Raw genomic sequence first — 23,384 nt, 5'->3', positions numbered from 1 at the left:
CTATAGCAAATAAGTGCAATAAAGCCATTACTAGGGTTCAGTAATCACACTTCCGGGAACTAAAAATTTCACCAGCGTGCACTGGCCCTGTTACAGTTGAAGAGAATATTTAAACAGTGTCAGTGGTAATTTTCTAAAATTGGTATGTCCAAATAGCCACCTGCAGACCAAAATCACTGGTTTTGATACTTTTGGGCCTCAGAACCAATGTCTGTAATTCGACGGACACAGAAAATCTTGACAAAATGGACTTGTCCTCGACCTTATTAGTTTATTTCAAAAACCTTCTGTTCATTAAACTTACATACATCAGGGAATGTTGTAAGTATTTGATCCTTTCTCTGTTATTCAACAATGTGATTTATGTCAAAGGCAATCAAGGAAACTGAAGGGAACTAAAGAAACTCCTTCACTGATGAATCAAGGGAAACACTTTTATAGTTACATATTTCAAACAAAAGTGCACCACCGTTTTTCAGAATAAAACTGCTTAACTTTACCATGAAGGTAATTTAAAGAAGTTTTATTGCAGTCAACACTGACTGAAAAGAAGAACCATTTTTCTACAATTCTATCTTATTACCCTTTCCTCAGCCTTAGGCATTTAAAGCTGCTTAGCTACGTAGGCATTTAAAAGGTCAATTTGCAAGGCATTTTGGTTTGCTAATTTCCACTGTTAGCTAGACTCTTAAGCCATGTTCCAAATTCTCTTATGAATCACCTCTAATTTTTTCTAGTTCTAAGGAAGTTAATGGAGTGTAACCTCTAAATTAGGGCAAACAGGCAAATTTATAGTACCCTTGATTTTTCACTCAAGCACACAGATTTTTGTCTCTATCCAAACTTTAAGATTTTCTTCAAGATTTTCTGTCCTTGTATCTTTTTGAGCCATAATTTTGCAATAAAGTCTGAGTAAATTTTGATGAATTGTTGATCTGTTTGAAGCCTTCATATATTGTTGTGGGATTTTCCCACCACTCACACCTAGAAAGGACCAGAAGTCTAGATTGGGCAAATTACTCTGAGCGTGTTTTTGCCATGCAGGCAGCTACAATGGCATGATAAAGTGGGATTTATGGCTTTAATGCCTGCTTGCTCCAATACTGGCATGCCTGAAAAGTTACTGATACTACCATACATGCTATATTGCTCAGAACACATGGCCTCCTGTTTTCTCTCTCTGCAAAACTGAAGTCGTGCAGAAGAAAGAATAATAAGGCTCTGAAAGGAAGGAAAAAGGTGTGGATTCTCATGACTGGAGTAGGACAATAGATCACTATCAAATTAAGCACAACTAATTTTCCCTATTTTGCCACACATACAATTCACTAGGACAAAAGCCTACACTCTCTCCAAAATCCTTTTTACATTCACATAAGAAGATGTGCACATTAATGGATCCTGGGATGATTTTTGAAATTCCTTTGAACACGCTATGTTTCTCCAGGAGAAGAAGAAAAGTTGCAAGACAAGATCAGGCTGATGTTGAAGAAGTGCCTCTTTACTCCTTTTAACCTAGACATGCTGTTTAAAGGTAACGTTTGTCATCATTACCGCCCTATGCATCCAGCAACAGCCTAGAAAAGGGTGCAAAAATTCCAGGATGAAGGACACTGTCTTTCTGAAAGTTCAGCAAGAGTCTGGGTAGCATCCATATTTCTTTCACGCTGTGGGAAGGAACAAGCCAGGCTCTGTGCACATCATTCAGATGGCCCATGATACCGAGTCAAGTGATGGCAAAAACATACTTCCAACACCATGTGTCTAGGATTTCGGGCACCATAGTGATGATACCTCAATGCAATATTTCTGTGTGAGATGCAGCTTGTTGCCAGAGTGCAAGTAAACTTCGTAACCGACTGCCACGAGTCAGTCCAGGAGCAGTAAATTGGCAAGTGGCTCAGGCACTCTAGTCTAGGAGAAGAGTAAAAAAGGAGTGTGGCTGCAGCACTGGGAACAACAATGGTCCTTGTTCTCCTGCCTTGAGTGAAAATAAACAAGTCCATTGTTATCGGACTTTGCCAAAGCTTAAAGTATAACGCTAGAAGGAAAAATAAGTTTTACAGAATTGAGCATATACAACCCTTTTTTTCCCTTCATAAATTGTATGTTACACCAGTTGAAACTACCGAAGTGTTTACAGTATGCTATACATATAATGGCACATTTAAGCTTTTTAAAGGGATTGGAACATTTCAGGAATGTCTCTGGTGCTGAAAAAGGCTAATGTATTACAAATCATATAATATTTTAATTCAGAAAAAATATGTTTGGGTATTTTGACCTAGCATCATAAGGATTAGGAAACCGAACGAGGATGCCGTGAAGCATGACTGACGAATCAGTCGAGCTAGTCTGCTTCAGATACATATTGTGCAAGGCATTATCGCTGCAGTCAGTCACAAAAATGCATATTTAGTTTTGTACATTAAATACTACACCTGTGAACCTATGTAAAAGATATACAAAATATAAATGTCATCAGGACTGTATATTTCAAACTTTTTAAAATAAACACAAAGTATATATATATATGTAGGCATATAGGTTGTAATTTCAATGTCAACACTAGCACAGTTTGTCTCTTCTAAATACAGACCTGTATACTTCCTAGTCCAACACATGCACCTACGAACACATGATCATGCATACAGCTTTACGTTCTGCTGTTTGCAGAAGAGTCAGAATATACAGCACTATACATTGTTTCAACTCAAAATTGATTGGCAAATTAAGGAAGATGCCATTCAAAAGAAATTCCTTGTGAGCTATTACCAAAGAAAACAGAGAAAACCAGGGGTATAGTTATTTCATCTCAATAAAAACACTGAAGACTGTGGTGATGATGACCTAGGATTCAAAATGCTTTGTCCGGCATGTGGTGGGGGTCACTCTTGGACAAGATACAACAGTGTAGAGCTGGTTGCTCTAACACATACCGAACACGGTTACAATGAGGCGCAGAGCTTTCACGACACCATCCAACCCAGTTCTGGGTTCAGACTACTGAGGTCTCTGACCGAAAGGAGACAGAGCAGTTGTACGCCGTTCTTCTCACAGCAGGCGGTGCTGACGGTGATCTGGATGCCCATCTGGAAGGCAAGCGTCGATTTGCTGGCCGAGCAGGCCGGGAGAAACCCTTCCCACTTGAGCATTTAGCTGGCACAGATATCTAGAACACAAAGGCAACTCCTTGCTTTAACAAGTTACGGCTTTTGCAGAATGCAGCGGGAATGTAGGAAGACATTTGGGCTGACCTCAGAACAGGTGCTCTGAAGCTATTAAAAGGAACACAGTAATGCACAGAATGCAAAAGAACAGCTATTTCTATGTATAGGGATTGTCACATCAGTTGCAGTTTAAAATATATGGAGCCAAGTGTCAAGACACAAGGAAAGGTATAAAATGTTAATGCAAGCCAAAACTGACATTCACTTCTCATTTCTTTTCATTTTTGGAAGATTTTTGTCAATGAACACTGTATACTGTTCTAAAGGTAGAACTCGGAATACCATCTTACATTACTGGAGTATGATCTATATACTTTTCAAGTATTTTTTGATAGATCCTATTTCAGCAGTCACATCTTGCTAAGAACTCTGTTTCCATGAGTGCAATGTGAAGCTCTTTACACTTGGTAACGAATTCAGAATGGTTATGTATTAATGCGGTGACATGTCTACATGCAGAGCCTTGTATATACAGGAAAAGCAACAGATTTCGGTCATGGCTACAGTCATGTAAATTTGAAATAATAAAAATAAACCAAATGTCTCATGCCATTTGTATTTCTTTAAATCTTTGTGATGTGAATGCTGCTGGACTTAAAATGGTAGCCCCTAATCAGGCAATATTCTACACTTAGTTTGTACAGATAGAAAAGACAACATAAAGTATGAACCTATGGAGAAAAAAAAATCCAATTGGCTTAGTAAAGTTTTTCTGGGCTTACATCAATGTAAACTCAGTCATTATCTAGTCATTATTTCTTCCCCACATATTCATTGATGAAAATTTGTTTTCCTATCAAAAGTTCATTGGTTGAAAAAGAAATCAGGTTGATTTTTCCTTTCTTTCTGTGCTGTAGTAAAGATGTGTCTGCTAAGCAAGACGTTGCATCACTGCCAGGCTGTCAGAAAGACATGCAGAAGAAAATCTGCATGGTCAGATTCTCAGCTGTTTAAATCCACATAACTCCACTGGTTTGTGAATTCGTGACAGTTTAAAGCATACCAGCTGACAGTCTGAAGCCATTTAAGTTTCTCGGCTCCGAACACATTTGCCTTCTCTTTTCTAAGACAGTAAGGGGCAAATCTCTTTGTTTTTATTGGCCAAGGAGCTCTTCAGGAAAAATTATTTTTCCATCTTTTGGCCTTTTACAGAACCTGCAACTTATAGTGCATTTTCAAAACCATCCGTTTCTCGTTTCATTAAGAAATAATGTTGGTAAAAGCATTATTTCAAAACTTCTGCAAATAAAATTCAGCCAAATATAAATTAATTCGTCATGCCATACTCTTCTGTTTCTGTGAGGCTATGCTTGCATATATAGGAGAAGCCAGGAACTGAGGCATGAGTAAGAGGAGGTCGCTTTATTGCTGTAAATTTTATGGAGCCACAATACCCCTTTTCATAGACAGTTCCAATGAAATTCTGAACCAAGCAGCACCCTGGATGCTGAACAATGCTGTCTAAGCCCTCTAAGATTGTGACATGTCCAAGTGTGCTCAAGCCTTTTGGGAAGGCTTATGAAATAATTTGTCAGCTAAAGGAAGGAGGGAGGGAGCGAAAATTGGATCGCAGTTCTCACTAGTTCAATCCTTGAATAACTGCACTGCAGTTAAAATCTAGCTTCACACAACAGCAGCAGAGACTAAAATCTGGCGCACGTCTACATGCTTCTGCCCTCCCCTGTTATCTTCTTGTCCTCTCTATTATCCCTCCTCTATTGTCTTCAGAGGAAACACTCTTGATTCATCCCGATTCTGGCCTAAAGTGTCTATTTTTACATAATTATTTACAATACCATGTTAGCCTGCCTCATTTTAGAATCTGAAGCTTGGTATGAAACTGAATTATTTTGTTCTTGCCATTCTTATGAACCTTACCTCTGGTAACTTCTGTCTTTCTTTTCCTTGCTTGAGTTGCTGCCCAATATGCTTGGCTGAATTCCTCGGAAATTCTTGCTTTCCTTGCTCAATCTGGAGCATTTCTAAATACTGACTCAATGTCTCACAACCCCCATCGGTGAATTCAGAATTTGCCTGCATCCACTTATCTTTGCAGCATTTTGCATTACATGGAGAAGTCACTGCTGCTTTTTCATAGTTTTTCAAAAGCTTTTCAACAACACCATAGTTCGACCTTGAGTCAGCTGAACGCGGGCGACCGGATAAATTACTTGGTCTCCAGTCATGCTCGTGAAGCATGTGCCTATAGCCACTAGTATTTGGAAGTCCATTTATTTGCTTTTGTTGCCCTGCCGTTCTGACAGCTTTGCTGGGGTTGCTAGTTTCTTTCTCCTTTGCCGCAGAGCATTTGGGATTTGAAACGCAAGTTGTATTTACAGTTTCTGTCCTGCTAATAGCAGAGTCATACAGTGGGCTGCAGGGTTGGTGATCTTCTGATGCTGTTCGAGGCACCTGGTTTTCTTGCAAAGCATTGTTACGTTTATCTGTGTGAAAGACAGTCCGGTTAAACTCATCGATCTTTGCTGCTAAAGTTTCATTTCTTTGGGTCTTTCCTAAAGTATACCTAGAGTCTTCCAAAAGATCATTGTGCAGGGTAGCAGGGACATAGAAGTCATTACTGTAATAAGGGCTGCTGTGAGACTTGGGATTTTGTTTCTGGTGCATCTTGTTGCTTTGGGCCATATTTCCATCTGAACAACTCTTTTGGGCTGACAGTGGGGAAGGTTCACTTTTATTGTCTTTTCCAAGTTTGCCCACATCGTATGCCCATGTGTTGTGGCAGAAACTTGTTGGTACATTGCACTCATTTTTAGTTACTGGTATTGAAGCAGTTACCATCACAGGACCTTTCACAGACTGCCCTTCATTTGCACAGACTGCTGCAGATTCATTCTGGTTTATAGGTGAAGGATTCATTGGTTTCCTTCCACTCCTACAGTCCTGAGCCTTGCAATTGCTTTTGGTGCCTGGATCTCTCATTGGTGCTTCACAAAGCTGCACAACTGCAGAAAGTGAGTTTGTTAGGTGCCGAGAAGTGCTCCGTGGAGGAACTGGTGGAGCTTCTTTCTTTTGCCAAGGTCTGAAGTCTGTTCCTCTGTCACCAGTAAGACCACTGCAAGGAATGTCCTTCAAAGCCTTGGTGGAGCTCATCAGATTCTTCCTGTTATTATGTTCCTCTGTTTCAAAAGCAACTGAAGTCTGTGATTCATTGCTGGACACATCGTTCATGTCAGGCAGAATAACTGTGTTTTGCGTTTCCTCAAATTTCCCCAGGAAAGGAAGTGACTTCATTCTGGAAATAAAAGGCAAGGTGTTTTAGGGATGAGCAATAAGGGTAATCCCCCAGGGGACTGCAGCATGGATTCGTTCTCCCCGTGAGCAGGTGTTTTAACACTGGCTGCTTAAAAAGATTTAGGAGCAGCTTTGGTGCAGCTGATACATCCAGATATTTGAAACACACATGAAGAATTTGAAGAAAGCTCACCAAAAGGAATCTTGTATTCCTTTCCCTTGCCACTAAAATTCCTTCGCTGAGTTTTTGTAGATGATTGCTTGTTTTCTTACCTATCCTACAGTAAGGACAGTGGATCTTGTGAGTTCTGATGACTACAGTGAGAGTCTACCTGACTATGAACTGAATGAAGAAAGCTTTAGGACATAGTGCATCCCTTGTGTAGGTTTCCTAACATTACATGTGACAGTAGAGACATGTCTTCTGAGATCTGTTCAAAAATCACCTTTCTCAGCTAGGATTTAGAAACTATGCATCAGCTATGAATCTATTATTTGCTTTAAAGATACAAACACTAACCCAACTACAATAAAAAAGTGGTGACAAATAGCCAACTGATTGCATGGGGGAATGTAAGAAGTCCCTCTGCTCTTTGGGAGCATCAGAGAAGAGTTTGCCATGATGCAGACCTCCATGGGGTCTCAGCATGGCTGGGACACAGCTTTCGCAGTCTTTTTCATGGTTCAGTCTTACCTTCTGAGACTTTCTGCACAACTCGAGAAGAGGACTGTTGTTTAGCTTGCTAAAGCAGACCATGAATATTGAATTTTTAACAGATGGCGGAATGTTCATTTGCCATGCTTTTCAGGGTCTGGCTTACCATCTTTCCACTAGTACAAATGTATGGTTGATCTTGCTTCTCTTGCCTTCTTTGCACTCTTGGATGGTCAGTCCCTGACACATCCCCCGCACTTAAGGCTAGATCTGGGTTTAATGTAAGAAACCTCCCAGCCTAACAAACCCATACAGTGCCATATAGAACTGCATGGAAATGGGACCAGGGCAGACAGTAATATGTGTTCAGTTTCCCAATCCTCTATATAGCCATTAGAAACAAGTACAATTTCATCTCGCATAAATACTAATTTCATTTTGTGGGTTCTATAGATAAACTCTGTTTTGCTAGTAAAATGTGGCCTTATATCATATTTCAGTATATTTCATTTGAATGTTTAATGCTGAGCACTGAAACACTAGGAGGATAGGAACTGCCCAACTCCTAATAAATTCAACAGCAAACCCCGCTTCAGAGTGAACAGGAGCACAGTCTCATTAATCATTTTCTTCCTCTAATATAAAGAGTACAAATATGTTTTTACCTTCTGTGGTTGGACTTCTTTCGAATTTCTTCTTGATAGCTGCATAATTCTTCACTGACTCTGGCAAGTTCTTTAAGAGCCTTTATAAATATAAAAACAGTCCTTTAATATAAGCCTTTTAAATGATATCTCCAGAATTATTTTGAAACTTGTAGTGATTTGCATTTAAGACTCATAGCAGAGGAAAGCAGCACAAGGCAAGATACAAAAATGCCCCCAAGGTATGAATGGAGTTAAAGAGCATGCTGTTAACACATTTAAACAGTGGGAAGGCACTCATCAATAGCAAACTGAGGAGAAAGTAGAGAGCTGGAAAGCTAAAATCAGGTATATCAGTTCTTTAGGTTAACCTGGCAGTCCAAACCCCTCAGTATTTTCCTCACACTTGTAACTGAAACATACTTACTACATTGAGATCACCAATATAATTCTTGGCATTTTTCTTGGAAGTTTTGATGCTGAGGCTGTCTTCAGATTCCTCATGGTTCTCAAAGACCAGACTGTCCATCAACAGAGTATTGTTTCTGCTCTTGGCTCTGGTTTCTTTACATTCGTGTCCTGTTTTACTGAGCAAACTCCCTTTTTCCATCCTGTCATTTGCCACGTTGTGTTGATGGTTCAGTTCCACTGTGTCACTCTCTTCCGAAGTAGGGGAATGCATGGACAGCTGCAGCATCTTGCTCTGAATGGTCTTGTTATCATGGACATTCATATTGCTCTCCCTTCTAAGTTTTACCTCCTGGTAAAGCTGAAAAAACAATAGAACCTTCTATTAAATCATGGTACTGTGATAAACACTATGGTAAAAGAACATATTAATCTTCTATTTTGAACGATGCTTCACTCAGTAGCATCAAGTAGAAAGATTTTATACATGTGTTAGTAGAAAAATGTTGAGTCACACAGTGTGATAGTTCACAGACTGTTACTGTCACAGGATGAGGAAAGGGCTGTTACTGTTCACAAACTTTTTGCCATGGTTTTAATGTATGGCTTCCACCCATAGGATGGGATTGGAAGAGATCTCACGAGGCCAATGGCGCTGCCTTGAGCCAGAAGCTGTATGGTTGTCATCAAGTAATACCAGCACACAATGTGGTGGATACAGCCTTGATCAGATGGATGAGGAATGGGAGGGAATGGGAGGGAGAGAGAGGGCTCTGGTTATCTTACAGCCTGTTAAAGTATATTAGTTTCAGGAGGGGAAGTGAATTCTCATCGCATGCAGCGCTATCTGCACTAGACCAGACTCTTCTGGTTCTCAGGCAAATGGAATTCTTCCCTATGACTGGAGTGATAAATCAGTACTGCAGAATGGTATTATGTGGCAATGTGCTGTCACCCTCTTATCTTCTTTTGGGCTATCTGCTGAGATCCAGTGGCTTCATTGTTAAATGAAAAGGTGTTAATTCCTGTCACCCAGCACATTCAAACTAGGGAACTGTGATAAATTATAAATTAGAAAAAATAGCAACATCATAAAGGCCTCTTCTGCTTACACTATAATTTCCAGTGCCAAGAATCCCACGGCTCTTTATAAACATTCATTCTTAACTTGCTCTTATGAAGAAAGGGCAGAGCAGGCACCTCTGAACAGCCATCTGCCTGTTCTCTCACAGTGCATAAGGCCATCACAACATCTTTTGGAAGGGCAGTGAAAAAGAATAACAACATGAAGAACATGTGGCCATTTCATGGGTAGTGCTGTGGATTAGAAGTATTCTCACATTCAGAGACTTGACACTTGACCTTATCCTGAGCTTTCAGATTTCACTCCCAAAGCCCAGCTGCTCATGGAACCTGGGGGCTGAACTTCTGTCATTTCCAAGAAATAAGGGCTTCATATGGACTCAGCATATCAGTAAGAAGAAAGGATACCACCTCATAACTCTCAACAATATCATCTCCTAAATCATGTAAATCCTCCTGGAGGAATCCAGGAATTAAGTTAGGGTTTGGTGGGCTAGAGAAAACTACTGAATAAAAATACAAGCTGATAAGGTAGCACAAGATTTATAGAGGAAATTCCTCTACAGATGATGGCATTTAAAATGTATCTTCCTTTTTCTCCAGCCATGTGGCTCTTGGTGAAGAAATGTCAGGCAACTGAAATCAAGGGCAGCTATATAGACAGCTTAGGAGGGGACCTTGAGATGCTGATAATTTTGGGGTATCATCTGCAGTTTTGTCTGGTCCTGCTGTACCCAGCAATTTGCTTTATTCTCTTCCCCTCAGCCCCATTCCATTCTTTATCTCTTTTTCTGTCACTGTCACGCTTTCCTAATCCATATGCTAATAAAGAACATGGGACAAACATGGTCTTTCCACCCATTGTCAGGACTACCAATATCCAGAATACCTTTTCACAACACATTATCATCATGTCAAAACAGCTCATATACCTAACAAACTGAAATTCAACAGAATTCACAGAAATCACATTACTAACTTTTGAAGCACTCTCATCTTGGTGGTGAAATTAGGTAAGATTGCACAGAAGTGTCCTAACACAAAAGACAAAATGTGGCAAAGACTATCATACCAAAGTCTGCAAGAATTTCAGGTAAAATCTAAGAGAGCTGACATTATGGAGTTATGCTGCAGGCTGGTTTAACGGGCAGTGTATGGCTGCAATTCATTTGGCTCTCATAATTTTCCTTCTCATACTTTCATGCGAGCAATCTCTGCCATACATTCCTGTGTTGCTCAGCCACAGGATGGTGTTGGCAGCCAGCAAGCAAAACTACTCCATGTGTATATTCGAATGAAAAATGTGGAAAACTCAGAGGTGAAAAAAATTGCTTCTACACGTTGCCAAAGCAGATTCAATTTACGCATTACAGAGCGCCAGAGGGTTCTGCTGCAGGGACAATTTGGGGATAAAAGAATCATAAATAACTACCCAAACTATTTCTGGAAGGAGATGCATTAGAAATGGCAGGGAGTGAGTGTTTGTTAGTACGTGTAAACAGAAGTGGTGTCAGGATTTTCATACTATTTACTGTAGCTCTTTTCTCTACTAAAAGCCGTCCATAAATGGAACAGGTTCTAGCCAGAATGCAGCGTATAATGTATGACCTTCTTTTTAATATTACCATTTACCCCAGTAGACCTGTGCCGTCTAATTCCTTTTTGCCAGAGAATTATCATGCCTAGATTTTTTATTACTAAATATGCATTTTCCTAAACCCCATATACATAGTTGTTCAGCATGTACTTGAAAAAAGCATGTATAATACGAGCAGTGTGGCTCAGTATATACTGAACTGGCAGCAGTATATACAGCCAACAGCACCATAGCAAATTTCACAAAGTGATATTTAACTTCCTGCTTCGTATTCATGGCTATTAAATGAGAAATTGCAAACAGTGCTTAACCCCAGGCTTTGCATCCTACTGTCAGTTACTAGAAATTGCCAGTGACAGATAAGATATAGGATATCATTCAGAAAAAAAAAAAAATGGAAGCAACCCTAGTCACTTCACCCCAAGTGAAAATGTTAGTGTTCAGAGTTCTGTTTAAAACTACCTCTTCTATTTTCTTCTGCATGACCTTCCATTGACATTCCCATTCTTTCCTTTCGTTGTCAAATCTCTCCAGCAATTCCATCTTCTCTTTATTCCAGTTCCTCTCAGTATTCTCCAGTTGTTTACGCAGGTCCATGGTTACAGCCTGTGTAACAGCAAGAAGACAGCTCTGCTTTTTTTCTTTCTTCCCTGAATGTTTCCTGGAAGTTTATCAGAATAAGTTTTACTTGTGTTTGATTCTAGCTTTCACGGGGAAAAAAACCCCAAGGAAACCCCCCAAATAATTAACTGAAATGTGCAGGACACAGCATCACACAGTTGCATGATATATACGTGGAGTGTGACTGGAATATGGACAAACTAAGCATTATAGGACACAAACCCAAGGTCAGAGAGGCCCAATCTGGAAAGGGGAGGAGGTACACGCATCGGGCATCATAGAATTCAGGAACATCTGCCACAGTGGGCTCTGTACAGTGGTCACTTTGCATCTTTGCCACTACTCTTCACTATAAACCCGTTTTCAATGAAATTCGAGACTGCATGATATTGCATGGCACTTCAGGGCCTTGGGATCCTGCAACGTCTGCCCTTGAGGGTGAAAGCTATTTTTACATTTGTTCAAAAGACAACTGCAAGTGTAAAGGTATCATGTTTGCTCATGCACTCCTTTCACACATGCGTGTGGCACGACAAAGACTGTGACATTCTTTTGGCAATTGAAGACTGTAAACTTGATACATGCAGAAAATTCTCCTGGCTATATGAATGCTGTAGAATATATGAAGGAAAACAGGACAGGAAAGATAATAACCAGTAACAAGCTTACATATAGAGTAGAAAGCATAATTCTACTATATAAAGGACTATAGGTCACTATAAAGAGTTCATATATTTTGGATTTATAAATCTAAATCTATAAATGTTAGTTCCAGGACCAGCACAGGGAAAACTAAGAACTATTCTCCAATGGCACTATCTCTAATCTAGTTCAAAAACTTGCTCAGAATATTTAACTAATTTTTGCTTCAGTTTCTCCTTCCTCTTCAGAAGTCTTTAGTATCTTGGTATCTATGAATGAAAAATTATTAATCGAATGACTAAATATGTATATTTTAAGGCAAATATTTTGGATCTGCTCATCTGACTTTGGAACAAAACAGTTACAGATTTTATGGGCCTTATGTTCCTCTTGCTCTCGTAGGCTTTACAATAGAAACTCCACTACCATCAGCACATTTACTTTGCCAGCAAGGCCGAAATAATATTCATTCAGTTATGATGGCTCAGCTCCTATGGTATAATGGCTGGTACAAACACATATCGATACTTGAGTTCGTCAACTTTGGCTCTCAAAGCCAGCTGTTATGTTACTTAGGTGGACGTGGAATCTAGTTTTAGTCCCAAAATGCCTCTGCATTGCTTTGGTCTCCTGCCAGAAACCAAGCGTATGGGCACGCAAATTAGTTAACAGAGAGCTAACTAGGGGTGGTCCAGTTTACCTTCCTGGAATTTGTTCCTTTTCCTGACTGACAGTCAGTGATTGTCATCTCACAGGAACTGCCCATTTTATCGCCCAATTTTCTTTGATATAGTGAAAATTCATTCTTGAACTTCGTGCAAAGTTCTTCCTCATCCTGCATTTTATTGGACAAGTCTTGTTGATTCAGCTGTGGCTACTGTGTAATCACTGCTTACTAGTGTCTGCGTTATTTCAGCTGACTGGGAAGCTGATGCCAAATTTGGAGTCAGCTTCTTTCTTGAACAAGCAAGCAGAAGAGCTCAGCTGAAGCCCAATGGGTTACTCAGGTCTTTGGGTCATAGGAAGTCCTGCTACAGGATCTCTCAACTGACAGCCATCACGGGCCCGATCCTAACTCAGGATTTGAAAAACTGTTTACCCCAAGCAATTTTGGATGGAGGACTTCTTAGAGAACAAGCTGACTATTCTTCAAACATCTCTGCCAGCCCGTTTCACAATGGTGTAACCATGTCACTGTGTAACATGGTATTGGAGCTTACTCTTTCAAACTCTGACACACATCTGCCTTGGAGCTCTGAAATGGCAATCTGTCCCTCAACTATCTACAAACAGATTTCAGACCCTTCTTCCACCTGCCTAAAATATACAGGGCAGCTTTATAAAAACATAAAATTCCTTGAAACTAATTGCTGCTGAAAGACAGCACAGCATTCTCATCACAAAAGACGTCAAGCACTGGTTTGCTCGTGGCTTCTTAAGGAAGGCAGCCAGGCTATAGAGACTGCACGTCACCGGGCCAAAGTTTCAGCTTTGTGTCAGACTTCAGTAAGTGTTGACCAAAAACAACTTTTACAAAAAAATTCCACTGCACTTAAGACCTGTTGCAATGTAAACATCTATTGCTAATGAACTTTAAAACCATTTCAATACTTTCTCACCTTGCTAATTCAAAGGTTGTATTTTTTAGTACAGTCATTTGCTTTTTTCTTTTTGTTGTCTACGTTTATGTCTTCATAACCTTTCAAGACATCTCTGAGAAATAAACAAAAATAGACTCTCTGCTTCACTAGAATCCTTCAAATACACGTCAGAAAGAAATAGAAAAATGTAGAAACGCTGTAAAGCCAGGGCAGGCAGTCATAATCTGTCTACAACTTGCACAAATGGTGATTTTGCTAATGCGCTACTAGTAATAATGACCATGCTTCAATCAGCAGCATATTACTAGAAAGAAAGTCAATACTATATAGCGATCTTTTTTTACACTTATAAGAATAGATACATAATATGTACTCCTTTCAAGCATGCATATAGCGTTGAAAAGGCCCCTGGTGGTTTCCTAGTGCTGGGAACTACTATTGCCATGTTTGCATTCATCTTAACAGTTTCCAAGTTGTTTCATATGAAACTCTGATTATAAAAAGAGGTTGGAGACCATCAAAATTAAATCAAGTCTTGGAAGAGGTTAGTTACAGATAGTCACTTGTAGTTCTAAGATCCACAAAAATATTGTATTGCCTCTTATGCTTCTCCAATTTCCTCTTGACATAAATTCTGAGAAGAAAACTCATGTTTATTGATGCTAGCAGGTGGATTACTATACAGTTTTACTGCTATTGTAGAGTGGATAAATTCCTCAGAGAGTTTTAACTCGTAAATCTATGAAACATTTTTTTTCCTATGAAACTTTCTAGGAAACTTTCTTTTCCTTGATGTTTGGTAGATGGTTTATTTGGGGGTTTTCGGGTGTTGGGGTTGGTTTGTTTGTTTGTTTTTGTTGGGTGGGGGGGAAGGGGGTTGCTTGTTTTTTTTCCTACTAGCAATAAAATCAAATTTGTAGTCCTGGTAGTATAAACTCTGTATAGTGCACTGAGATGTCCCCATGGGTATTTTACATGGCTTAAGCAATGCAAAGGGATGTAAAATGCCACATTATAATTTGCTGTGTGGATCAGAACAGAATCTGTGCTCTTGCAGTGCTGGCACTTTCTGCATGTCCTAGACAAGGTCAGAAGCTCATTACAGCAATCAAATTCAAGCAAATAATCAATTCTGTCTGCATCAGCTGCATTTTCCCTTAACTTTTCCCGTAGCCCTCCCTCCTCTCAAGCAAAAATATTTTAAGCAACTATTTGATGTTAATGTTATTATTTTCCCATGTCTTACCCACACCCTTCCTATCCACATATTAAAAATGCATAATAGTTTGTAAAAAACCTCTATCAACTTCTGAAAATAATATGCAGTGACATCAGCTGAGATGTTATTTTTAAACAAAGATTAATTAGATTGGATGTGCACAAACATTCAGAAACACAAATCTTCCCTTGATTTTACAGAAAAAAAAGCAATTGCATTATATTTCCAACGAAGTGCTGTATTTTGGATGACTAAGGAAATTGTAAATTTATGTATTTGTTCAATTACAAAGGTGTGTCATGTGTCACAATACCGTGCACTATATACATAAAAAGAAACTACAGTTGAGTGAGAGAGTGAAAGAGAAAGGGAAGAAAAATGAGAGAGAGGGAGCAATGAAAGAGTGAAAGAAAGAAAGAAAGAGAAAGAAAAAAGAAAGGAAGGAAGGAAGGAAGGAAGGAAGGAAGGAAGGAAGGAAGGAAGGAAGGAAGGAAGGAAGGAAGGAAGGAAGGAAGGAAGGAAGGAAGAAAAAGAAAGAAAGAAAGAAAGAAAGAAAGAAAGAAAGAAAGAAAGAAAGAAAGAAAGAAAGAAAGAAAGAAAGAAAGAAAGAAAGAAAGAAAGAAAGAAAGAAAGAAAGAAAGAAAGAAAGAAAAGAAAACAAGGAAAGAATGAAAGAAAGAAGAAAGAAAGAGAGACAAAGAAAGAAGGAGGAAGAGAGCAAAAGAAACAAAGTGAGAGAGAGAAAGAAGGAAAGAGACTCGAGTGCTTACAATACTACCTGTCATCCCTGTTCTGTTGATACATCTGTGCCTCCTCTGAAGAAACTGACTGAGCTAATGAAGAGTCTTTCTCTAAGAATAAAGACCATATATAACATACATGACCACCACATTATATATAAATAATGTTAAAGAGACGTCTAAATAACTCTTTGCCACATTAGTAATTTGCTTTCTTTTTTAATCTTAACTGTTCAAAAGCACTGATTTAGAATAAGCTGTAACCATACCTTTCATGGAATAAGAAATCCTTTAGAAGTTTTTCAGTCCATTTCTAAACAGCAGTGAAAGCAATGAAATGCATAGCTAGCTGGGATCCAGTTCTGCGAATCTTGATCTTTAAAAGAAATAAGAAAGCTAAGCAAGACACAACCTTTCAACTGGGGCAGCATTTGCAACTCTCTTTGAATAACTCCGTAACTTTTGCAAACTGAAAAACAGTTCCGTTCAGCATCATCCCAGCAGCTGGCTTCCACGTGACGTCAGTGCACGGAGGATGGTTTTAAAGCCATCTACTCCAACCCCCAGCTCTGTAACTTTATATCTCCTCATATTTTGTGTAAACAACTCCAAGTCCAGGACATTTTTAGGTTTTATAGTGCAGTCCAGTCTTTAAAGCTTGCCAAAGCAGCCAGTGTTAATATTAAAGCTATGACAATAGGCAATTTTAGGTTTCTTTTATTAGCGTCCATGTTGTGAAGGAAGATTCTTTGCTGCCTTCCAGACCCAGTTTTCAGGGTCATATTTTTCAGTATGATCATTTTGAGCTTTGCAACTTGATCCTCATAAACTGCTTTGTAAAGGGAGATTGTTTAAAGCAGCAGTTTTGCTGGCTAACAGCTATCTTAAAGAGCTAAAAGCAAACCACTCCTCCCTAAAATCTTTTTCTGTATTCTAAATACACCATCACTTACGAGATGCAGAATTATTGGGCACTGTTTAAACCTACTGTCTTGCATTCTGGGAATGATGATAATGGTTTCTTTGGGATATACTGAAATATTCCTGCTACTTTATAAGGTTTCTGGATCAGATTCTCCAGTCTGTTAAGATACTTTGTGTCTCGGCAAAGCAAAGTGCTTGAAATTGGATGGAGAATCTCCCTTGCGCCGGGAAACTCATCCCTGGCATAAGGCTAGCGAGGAAGGTCTAAAAACACCTCAGCCTGGATTTTAAGCACTGGGAGTGCCCACAGCAAGGGTTGGCATGAAGTGAGGGAAGGGACAGTATGTGACAAAAAAAGATTCAGCAAGTGAAAGTCCACAGGAGACCCCGAAGCCAGCGTAGCGAAATTTAGGTACTCCCCCTGCAGAGCCGCAGGCACAAGGAGTTCAGCTTCTTTGCGTCTCTGCCCATCACACTAACTCTCCTCTTGCACTATGTGTTTAATTGCTTTCATTTGGCTCACTGAGAGAGACGCCCGGGAAGAAGCTTCATGCACATACCACTGCCCTGACGGATACTTGTGCTTGGATGTGTCTGTGGACGGTGACTGAGACCACCCATAGTCAGAAAATTCACATTTCGGGGAACATTTGTCCTCACATGTACCTGGAGAACAGCCACAAAGTACTTGACTCATGCAGCATAAAACTCTGGACAAATTCTGCTATCAGATGGGTGTCTTCAAATGCACTAAGCAGGAGTGATGTGTATTTTTGTGGGCAGAGCAGCTGATGACAAGAGGATCAGTGAGACGAAGGATAAAATATGAGGATTCACACATCCTTTGCTTAGTCAGCACTCTCCTCTTTAGAACAATATGGTTTTATCTGTGATACAATCCATGCGCAGCTAAATACGAAGTTTTTTAGCTCTGAGTTCATTTTATAGTAAATACCAAAAGCAGGTTTCAGGGAAAACACATTTTTCTCCTTATATGGTCTAGCTGTAAGTCTCAGTGAATACATTACTGGGGTGCTTATTCTGCACCCATGTAACATAAATAATGGGACTCCAGCTATTTGTGAAAATTTCAAAGATCATCTAAAAATTGAACAAAGATGCCCAAGTACACGACTGAATGTTCCTGAAGAAAATTCCCAGCCTCTAAACTCTGAGGATTTAAAAATTCCCTCTTCATAAAGCAACAATGTGACTTTCTTTTGGGATGTTACGTCGCAACACTCCAGCTGACACAGCTGGGAGCGAAGCCTGAGTGCCGGGGAGCAGAATTGAGCCCACAGCTGGAGGCTGGGTGCCACAGCGCTGCCTCCTCCCCGAAGCCAGCACAGCTGCACCACTGCAAACGAAGACAGACTCTGAAGACATGTTTTTTCACCCTTATCGATCAGCATAGGTTATTATTCTTGTCTTTCATATTGCTAACTCAATGCCCCTCGTCTTGTTACTCAAATTCTTCGAAGTAAAACACAGTAAAATTAAAGAAAACAATGGACTAAATTCCAGACTTGAGTTTTCACTCAGGCAAAATCCTACATTTCTGTCAGCATGAGGAACTAGAAATGTGTGAGGCTGAGGGGCTCATTAGGAGACAAGAGCTGGACCCCTCTGATAGGTCAAAGGGCCACGTTAAACTCATCCTAGTATGGGAAACACAGAGCAAAGTTGGGACAAAAAAACCCACAAAGCAAGCTCTAAAAAGCTGGGCTCATTGCTCCTGATACCCTTAAGTGTAGCGGTAGTGACTTTTGCACTTGGGGAAAAAAACATTATTCATCAGAGACTGTCCATCCCCCAACAGCAGCAAAGCAGCAAATGTGGCTTTATGGCCTTTGGCACAAGCAAAATAAGCAGGAAGGCTTATTTTTTATTATTATTAGTAGTAGTAGTAGGTTTATTACTTCCAACGCACTGCTTCTACAGGCAAAGTGTACTTTGTCCATACCTGATATCAGGTCTACTTGTGCTGAAAGTCAGCACCTCAACAAAAAAAGGTGTGAGGGCATTTTAAACAAGCCCTCTGCTAAAATTTTCTTCATCATGGAAGACTGAAGGCAAAGGAGCATGAGTTTTAGTGTGGGCTATAATCTAATTACATAGTTAGGGTAGTGTGCATTCCGGTTAACAGTCTGCACTCAAGATCACTTTAGCGCGTCTTCAGTTCTGCTGTAGTAGCTTGGTTATGGCACACCTGTTTTGCTGTGTCCACATAAATTTGGTAACAAAAAGGAAGAACAGCACTGCTGCCACTGTAATCAACCCAACCACAACATCAGATTCCTGAATGATGGTACTTTTTACACCTTGATAATCCTGGCAAATACATCTCAGGAGTGCACGTATAAATCAAGAAATGGGCAGAAGGGAATACAAATTCTGTCTCCTCTTACTGTTGTGCACTTCTGCAATAGTATATAATTTAGTGGAGATACAGAACCAACAAAGTGTTATGTCATGTCACTTCTCCAAGGTTACATTGGAAATCGGTGGCAGATACTTTAGATGTTTACTTTAAATAGAGCCACTGTAATTTTCCCCATAGGCAACTGCATGTGTAATGGCAAAAGCCGGGTTTGAATATCACTTCCCCTGGCATTAAATCAGAGACAGAAATGTAAGCCAATGGGAATTACGTCCCTGATACTGATGCCTTTAGAAATCTCCTATTCACCTATCAAATTCTGGGGTGATTAAGGGGAAGGGCATCTAATATCCTAAAGCTCTGCTTGTTTTTGTAAACAACTCCCAAAGTTCATGTGCAGTTCATCTCTTTTTATAACACATATTTAGACAGCCATGGTTTTGGCAATTTTCTATTTTCCGACTGCCAGGCATATTTCTGCACCATAGCACCTGCTCTCTTCTCGTTTTGATTCTGAAGCACTGGTGACATGTGTCAGCAGACACTTATTCTATCTCTAACTGGAGCTTCAGGCATGGATATTTTTGGTTGAGAGGAATATCTCTGATCCTGGAAAAGATTATCATCTTTTGGGAATGGAAATGGAAAAAATTCCCATTCCAGTATCATGGATCATGGGAATTTTTCAGTTAACAGTAAAAAAAAATAATAGTAGAGGTATTTGGTCAGGGCATTCAGACCTGACTTTAAATATGAAAGTAATTTAATTTATCTGGTTGTTTTATAGGAAAAAATGCATCTATTTTCTAAATGACATAAAAATTCATTGCAGTTACTGCCAATTTACACAAGTGTAAAAATGTCAGAATTAGACCTATAGTTGAAAGATTTCTTCTTTCTGAAAGAAGACAGAATGAATTCCCTGGGACGACAGGAAACAGAAATTTAATCTTTCAGATAAATGTAAAATTAAGGCAATCTTGGGGTTCAAATTCAATTATATTTTTGCCAGAATATTAATATTTTGTCAGAATATTCTAAATCGGGACTTGTGAATGTGCTATCGGTATAACTGAGATTTTAACTGATAGGTAACCTGGCATATCCAGCTTGTTGCCACATAAAAGCAAAATATTATATTTTCTTATTATTGCTCTTTGGAATGAGATGCTATGCGGCAGACAAAATCTAGTGAATCAGCAGTGTTCTGCCTGGCTCTGCCCTGCCCGACTCCCATGCACTCCTGCTAGAGGATGTGGACGTGTTCAGCTGCATTTACTTACTCACCTGTGAGGTGGACTTTGCCCACCAGGCCAGTAACTGAGTGGGGAGAATCTGCTTCCTTTCTTGGCAAGTATAGTTATTGCGTTTCTTTGTGAGACCAAGTTATTTCAATTTAGCAAGACACAGAACAATTATTTCTTTGGCTAGATGTTATCTTCTGGCTATGGATGGATGTCCACGCTGATTTATTATTTCTCAGCAGCTTTCAAAACAGCGAAAAATGGAGGGCTGTGAACTTCTCTGCAATATCTGGTGTGAAACAGATAAGCAGCTCCAATCACTCCCTTCAAGCTGAATGCAGAAGGACATGAAAAACACATATCATTTCGCATTGAGATTTCTCTGTACTGAGGCTGGCAGGGGTTCTCACCATTCTCCTTGCTCATCGAAGATTCAAAGACTGCGGGGAGCTTCTAAAATGATTTTGTATGCTTTCAGATGCTTTAATTTCAGACTGTAGCCTGTGCAATAGCTCCCTAGATGTCCCAAAAGGTCTCAGCTTTGAAATTGCTTTGCTGATGCCTGACAGAATTAGAATGAGGAAAGCTCCAGCTACATGCAAGAAAAAAAACATTGTGAGAAATCAATGGGGTTATAATTGCCAGTCCTGTGCAGACGTTATCTCTACCTTTTCTCAAGAGGTTGATCCTCACTTTTTCTGATATCTGAGAAAGAAACAAATCTTTCACAATTACTTCCAAGATGTATGAATTCAGTGTATGAAACTTTCCTACTACTTTACAGTACTGTTACTGATACACTAAGTGTAAATCAAACCCTCTCTACTCATCTTTATCACATACAAGCCTGAGAAAAGTATAAACAAGTGTGGGTTAAAATCTGAAAGCCCAAAACTTCAGATCAGATTTAAGTATGATTTTTTCTCTTTTATGGGATTGAGCCAGTAACATTTAACAAAACCCAAATGATCTTTTCTTGCCCCAAGGGAGACACTAAACTAGAAAGAAACTCAAAAAGTCAGTCTTGTGCTAAGATCTGATATGACAAGTTTAAGCCTCAAGTTATTACACTTTTAATGTCCAAATTGCAAATCCATGGGGTGGCTGGGGGGCGGGGGGGGGGATAAGAATTTCTCAAGCAGTTGCTGAAAAATTTATTACAGGAGTTGCTGAAAGAAAAGCAGCAGAAGGGCCTTTTCCCAGTGATTTGAGAACTATCTTTACAGTTACAGAAATTCATTGTGAAAGGATGACATGCAATTATACCTTGCTATAATAGTTTCTAATACGTGGAACAACCTTCAGGCAACTGAGCATAAATTAGAGCATCTTAGAAACTCAAAATTACTTTGGGCCTGACTTTCTATTTAATCAGGAAACCAGGCAAGGCTATCTATTAATCTCACATATATTTATTTTCATTTCCTTTATACATATCTTGCTAACTGCAAAATAAATGATGGCGACAACATCCTCTCGTAGGAATAAGTATTTGGATTAGATCACAGTTAAGTGATTTAACTGATCAAGGTTACTACACCTGCAGAGGACGCCGGAGCAAAGCTAGACAAACAAAGAGACAAATACAAGCTTTGTTTAATACTGAATGTTGTGAGTTTACTATTTTTCTTGTTCTCATAAAATAAATCTTATTGCTCAAACTCTGATTCCATCTGAGGAGCATCCCTCAAAACGGTGCCTCTCTACTACTTCAGGTAGCAGAGCACAACCCAGGCATGGAGAAGAACTGTTCTCACTGGGAAATGGGTTAAGTGAACAGACTGATAATCAAAGGGAATCCTTATTGCCAGCTAGAAAAACAGCTGCTTTATTTATTACCACTATTTATGACTAGGTTTATTTTATCATGGCATCTGCACAAAAAAATTTCATTGATACACTCGTAAATGATCACCTTTGGAGAACTCACATTTGTAGGAGTCAGGGGTTTCAACACAGGTTGAATAAAACAGAAAAGAAAACTGAGCCACGCTTGGCATTTCAGATGAGGTTTTCATAGTGTTTGTAGGAATTGCCTGTGTTCACTGTGGTAGAAAGATCAGGAGTTGCCTGTGCTCTCAGTTCAGCCTCTCATAGGCAAGAGAGGAATATTCGGTGACTACTGAGGTACACCTATGTACACAAGCTTCCCTCACCTATGGTTGCTCACTACCAACGACATGGTTAGACGGGGGTCACTCAGCAAGCGAAGTGTTACCATGTTCATTCAAAACTCGTTCTGAAACCTGGAGAGAGAATCCAGAGCCCTGTCGGCTACAGACTGGAAAATGTTATCTGATAAACTGGGTTTTTAGGAAACGACACTTGGCATCAGACAAGGTGACTAGCATCACTCTCTCCAGTTCAAGTCAGACTGTCAGCATCATTCTTCTAGAGCCCAGAGAGAATGCAGCCAGGCTACGTCTCTCAGAAGACTCCTTGCCTACTCTGATACCTCCTCCTCTTGCATCCTATTCTCAGGGGCTCCAGCTCCTCGCCACATGTCCAGATATAGTGCTCTATATACAAATCCTTCTGATTTTGTCCCCTCTGTGGTGTGTAATCCATATAATACAGTGCTGAAAAACATTATCATCACAATCATGCAAAATATACACAAGCTGTGACATGCAATTGCAGAATACACATCAAATGTGGTTTTACTATTCATATGTGGCTAGAATACAAATTCTTTTTCTGGGAACGGGAAGAGGAAAGGAACAGACTCCTCACACCCACTCCACGTATTTCTGGTTTGCTTCTGATTTGGTGAAAATTAATGAATATTAACTTAGTTCCAGTTACTTGGAAAATTTTTATTCAAAAATGATAAAACCAGACAAAGTGAAAAATATCATTTTCTGTTTGCTTACCTGGAACACCGTGGTGAGTTTCCTATTCAACTGGGTGACTTTTTGGTATGGTTTTTGCAGTTTTTTTGGTTTGGTTTTGGCAAACAAGTAGTCTTCAGTGTTTTTACAGCAGTGGCTATTACAGAAACTATGTCTCTTGCACTTCTTATCTTGGAGGGTGGACAAAATAAACAAACTGAAAATAATACTACAATGAACAGTAAATGATGAATGACTTACAGTACAAAAAACAGTGTAAAAAGGAAGACAAGTTTAAATATTGTTGTGTATG

At 39.5% G+C, this 23,384-nt stretch overlaps 1 protein-coding gene across 2 annotated transcripts; it reads right to left on the bottom strand.

Moving 5' to 3' along the window:
- Positions 1-507: 507 nt before the first annotated feature.
- Positions 508-23,314, bottom strand: KIAA0408 (KIAA0408 ortholog). 2 transcript variants are annotated; one of them, XM_063329651.1, is made up of 8 exons: positions 23,114-23,314; positions 20,284-20,832; positions 15,962-16,068; positions 11,332-11,530; positions 8,209-8,550; positions 7,803-7,882; positions 5,109-6,483; positions 508-3,172 (listed from the first exon to the last, which is right to left on the bottom strand). In XM_063329651.1, the coding sequence occupies exons 4-8, from the start codon at positions 11,464-11,466 to the stop codon at positions 2,999-3,001; spliced, it is 2,106 nt and encodes a 701-aa protein (XP_063185721.1). In that variant the 5' UTR covers positions 11,467-11,530; positions 15,962-16,068; positions 20,284-20,832; positions 23,114-23,314; the 3' UTR covers positions 508-2,998. The 2 variants fall into 2 exon arrangements, with proteins under 2 accessions (XP_063185721.1, XP_063185723.1); XM_063329653.1 differs by having other exon boundaries at positions 11,332-11,475.
- Between the last annotated feature and the right edge of the window lie 70 nt (positions 23,315-23,384).

This window comes from Chroicocephalus ridibundus, chromosome 3 (genome assembly GCF_963924245.1).
Source record: "Chroicocephalus ridibundus chromosome 3, bChrRid1.1, whole genome shotgun sequence".
NCBI classification, from domain to species: domain Eukaryota; kingdom Metazoa; phylum Chordata; class Aves; order Charadriiformes; family Laridae; genus Chroicocephalus; species Chroicocephalus ridibundus.
The sequence above is the reverse complement of the archived record's forward strand: the minus strand, read 5'-3'. Positions and strand labels throughout refer to the sequence as shown.

Excerpts from the sequence above, each read along its gene's own strand:
- KIAA0408 (XM_063329651.1), bottom strand. The coding sequence starts at position 11,466 with ATGGACCTGCGTAAACAACTGGAGAATACTGAGAGGAACTGGAATAAA. Across the intron at positions 8,551-11,331 it reads TGCAGAAGAAAATAGAAGAG|CTTTACCAGGAGGTAAAACT; the intron begins GTAGTTTTAAAC and ends TTGTTTTTTCAG. Across the intron at positions 7,883-8,208 it reads ATATTGGTGATCTCAATGTA|GCTCTTAAAGAACTTGCCAG; the intron begins GTAAGTATGTTT and ends ATATTTATAAAG.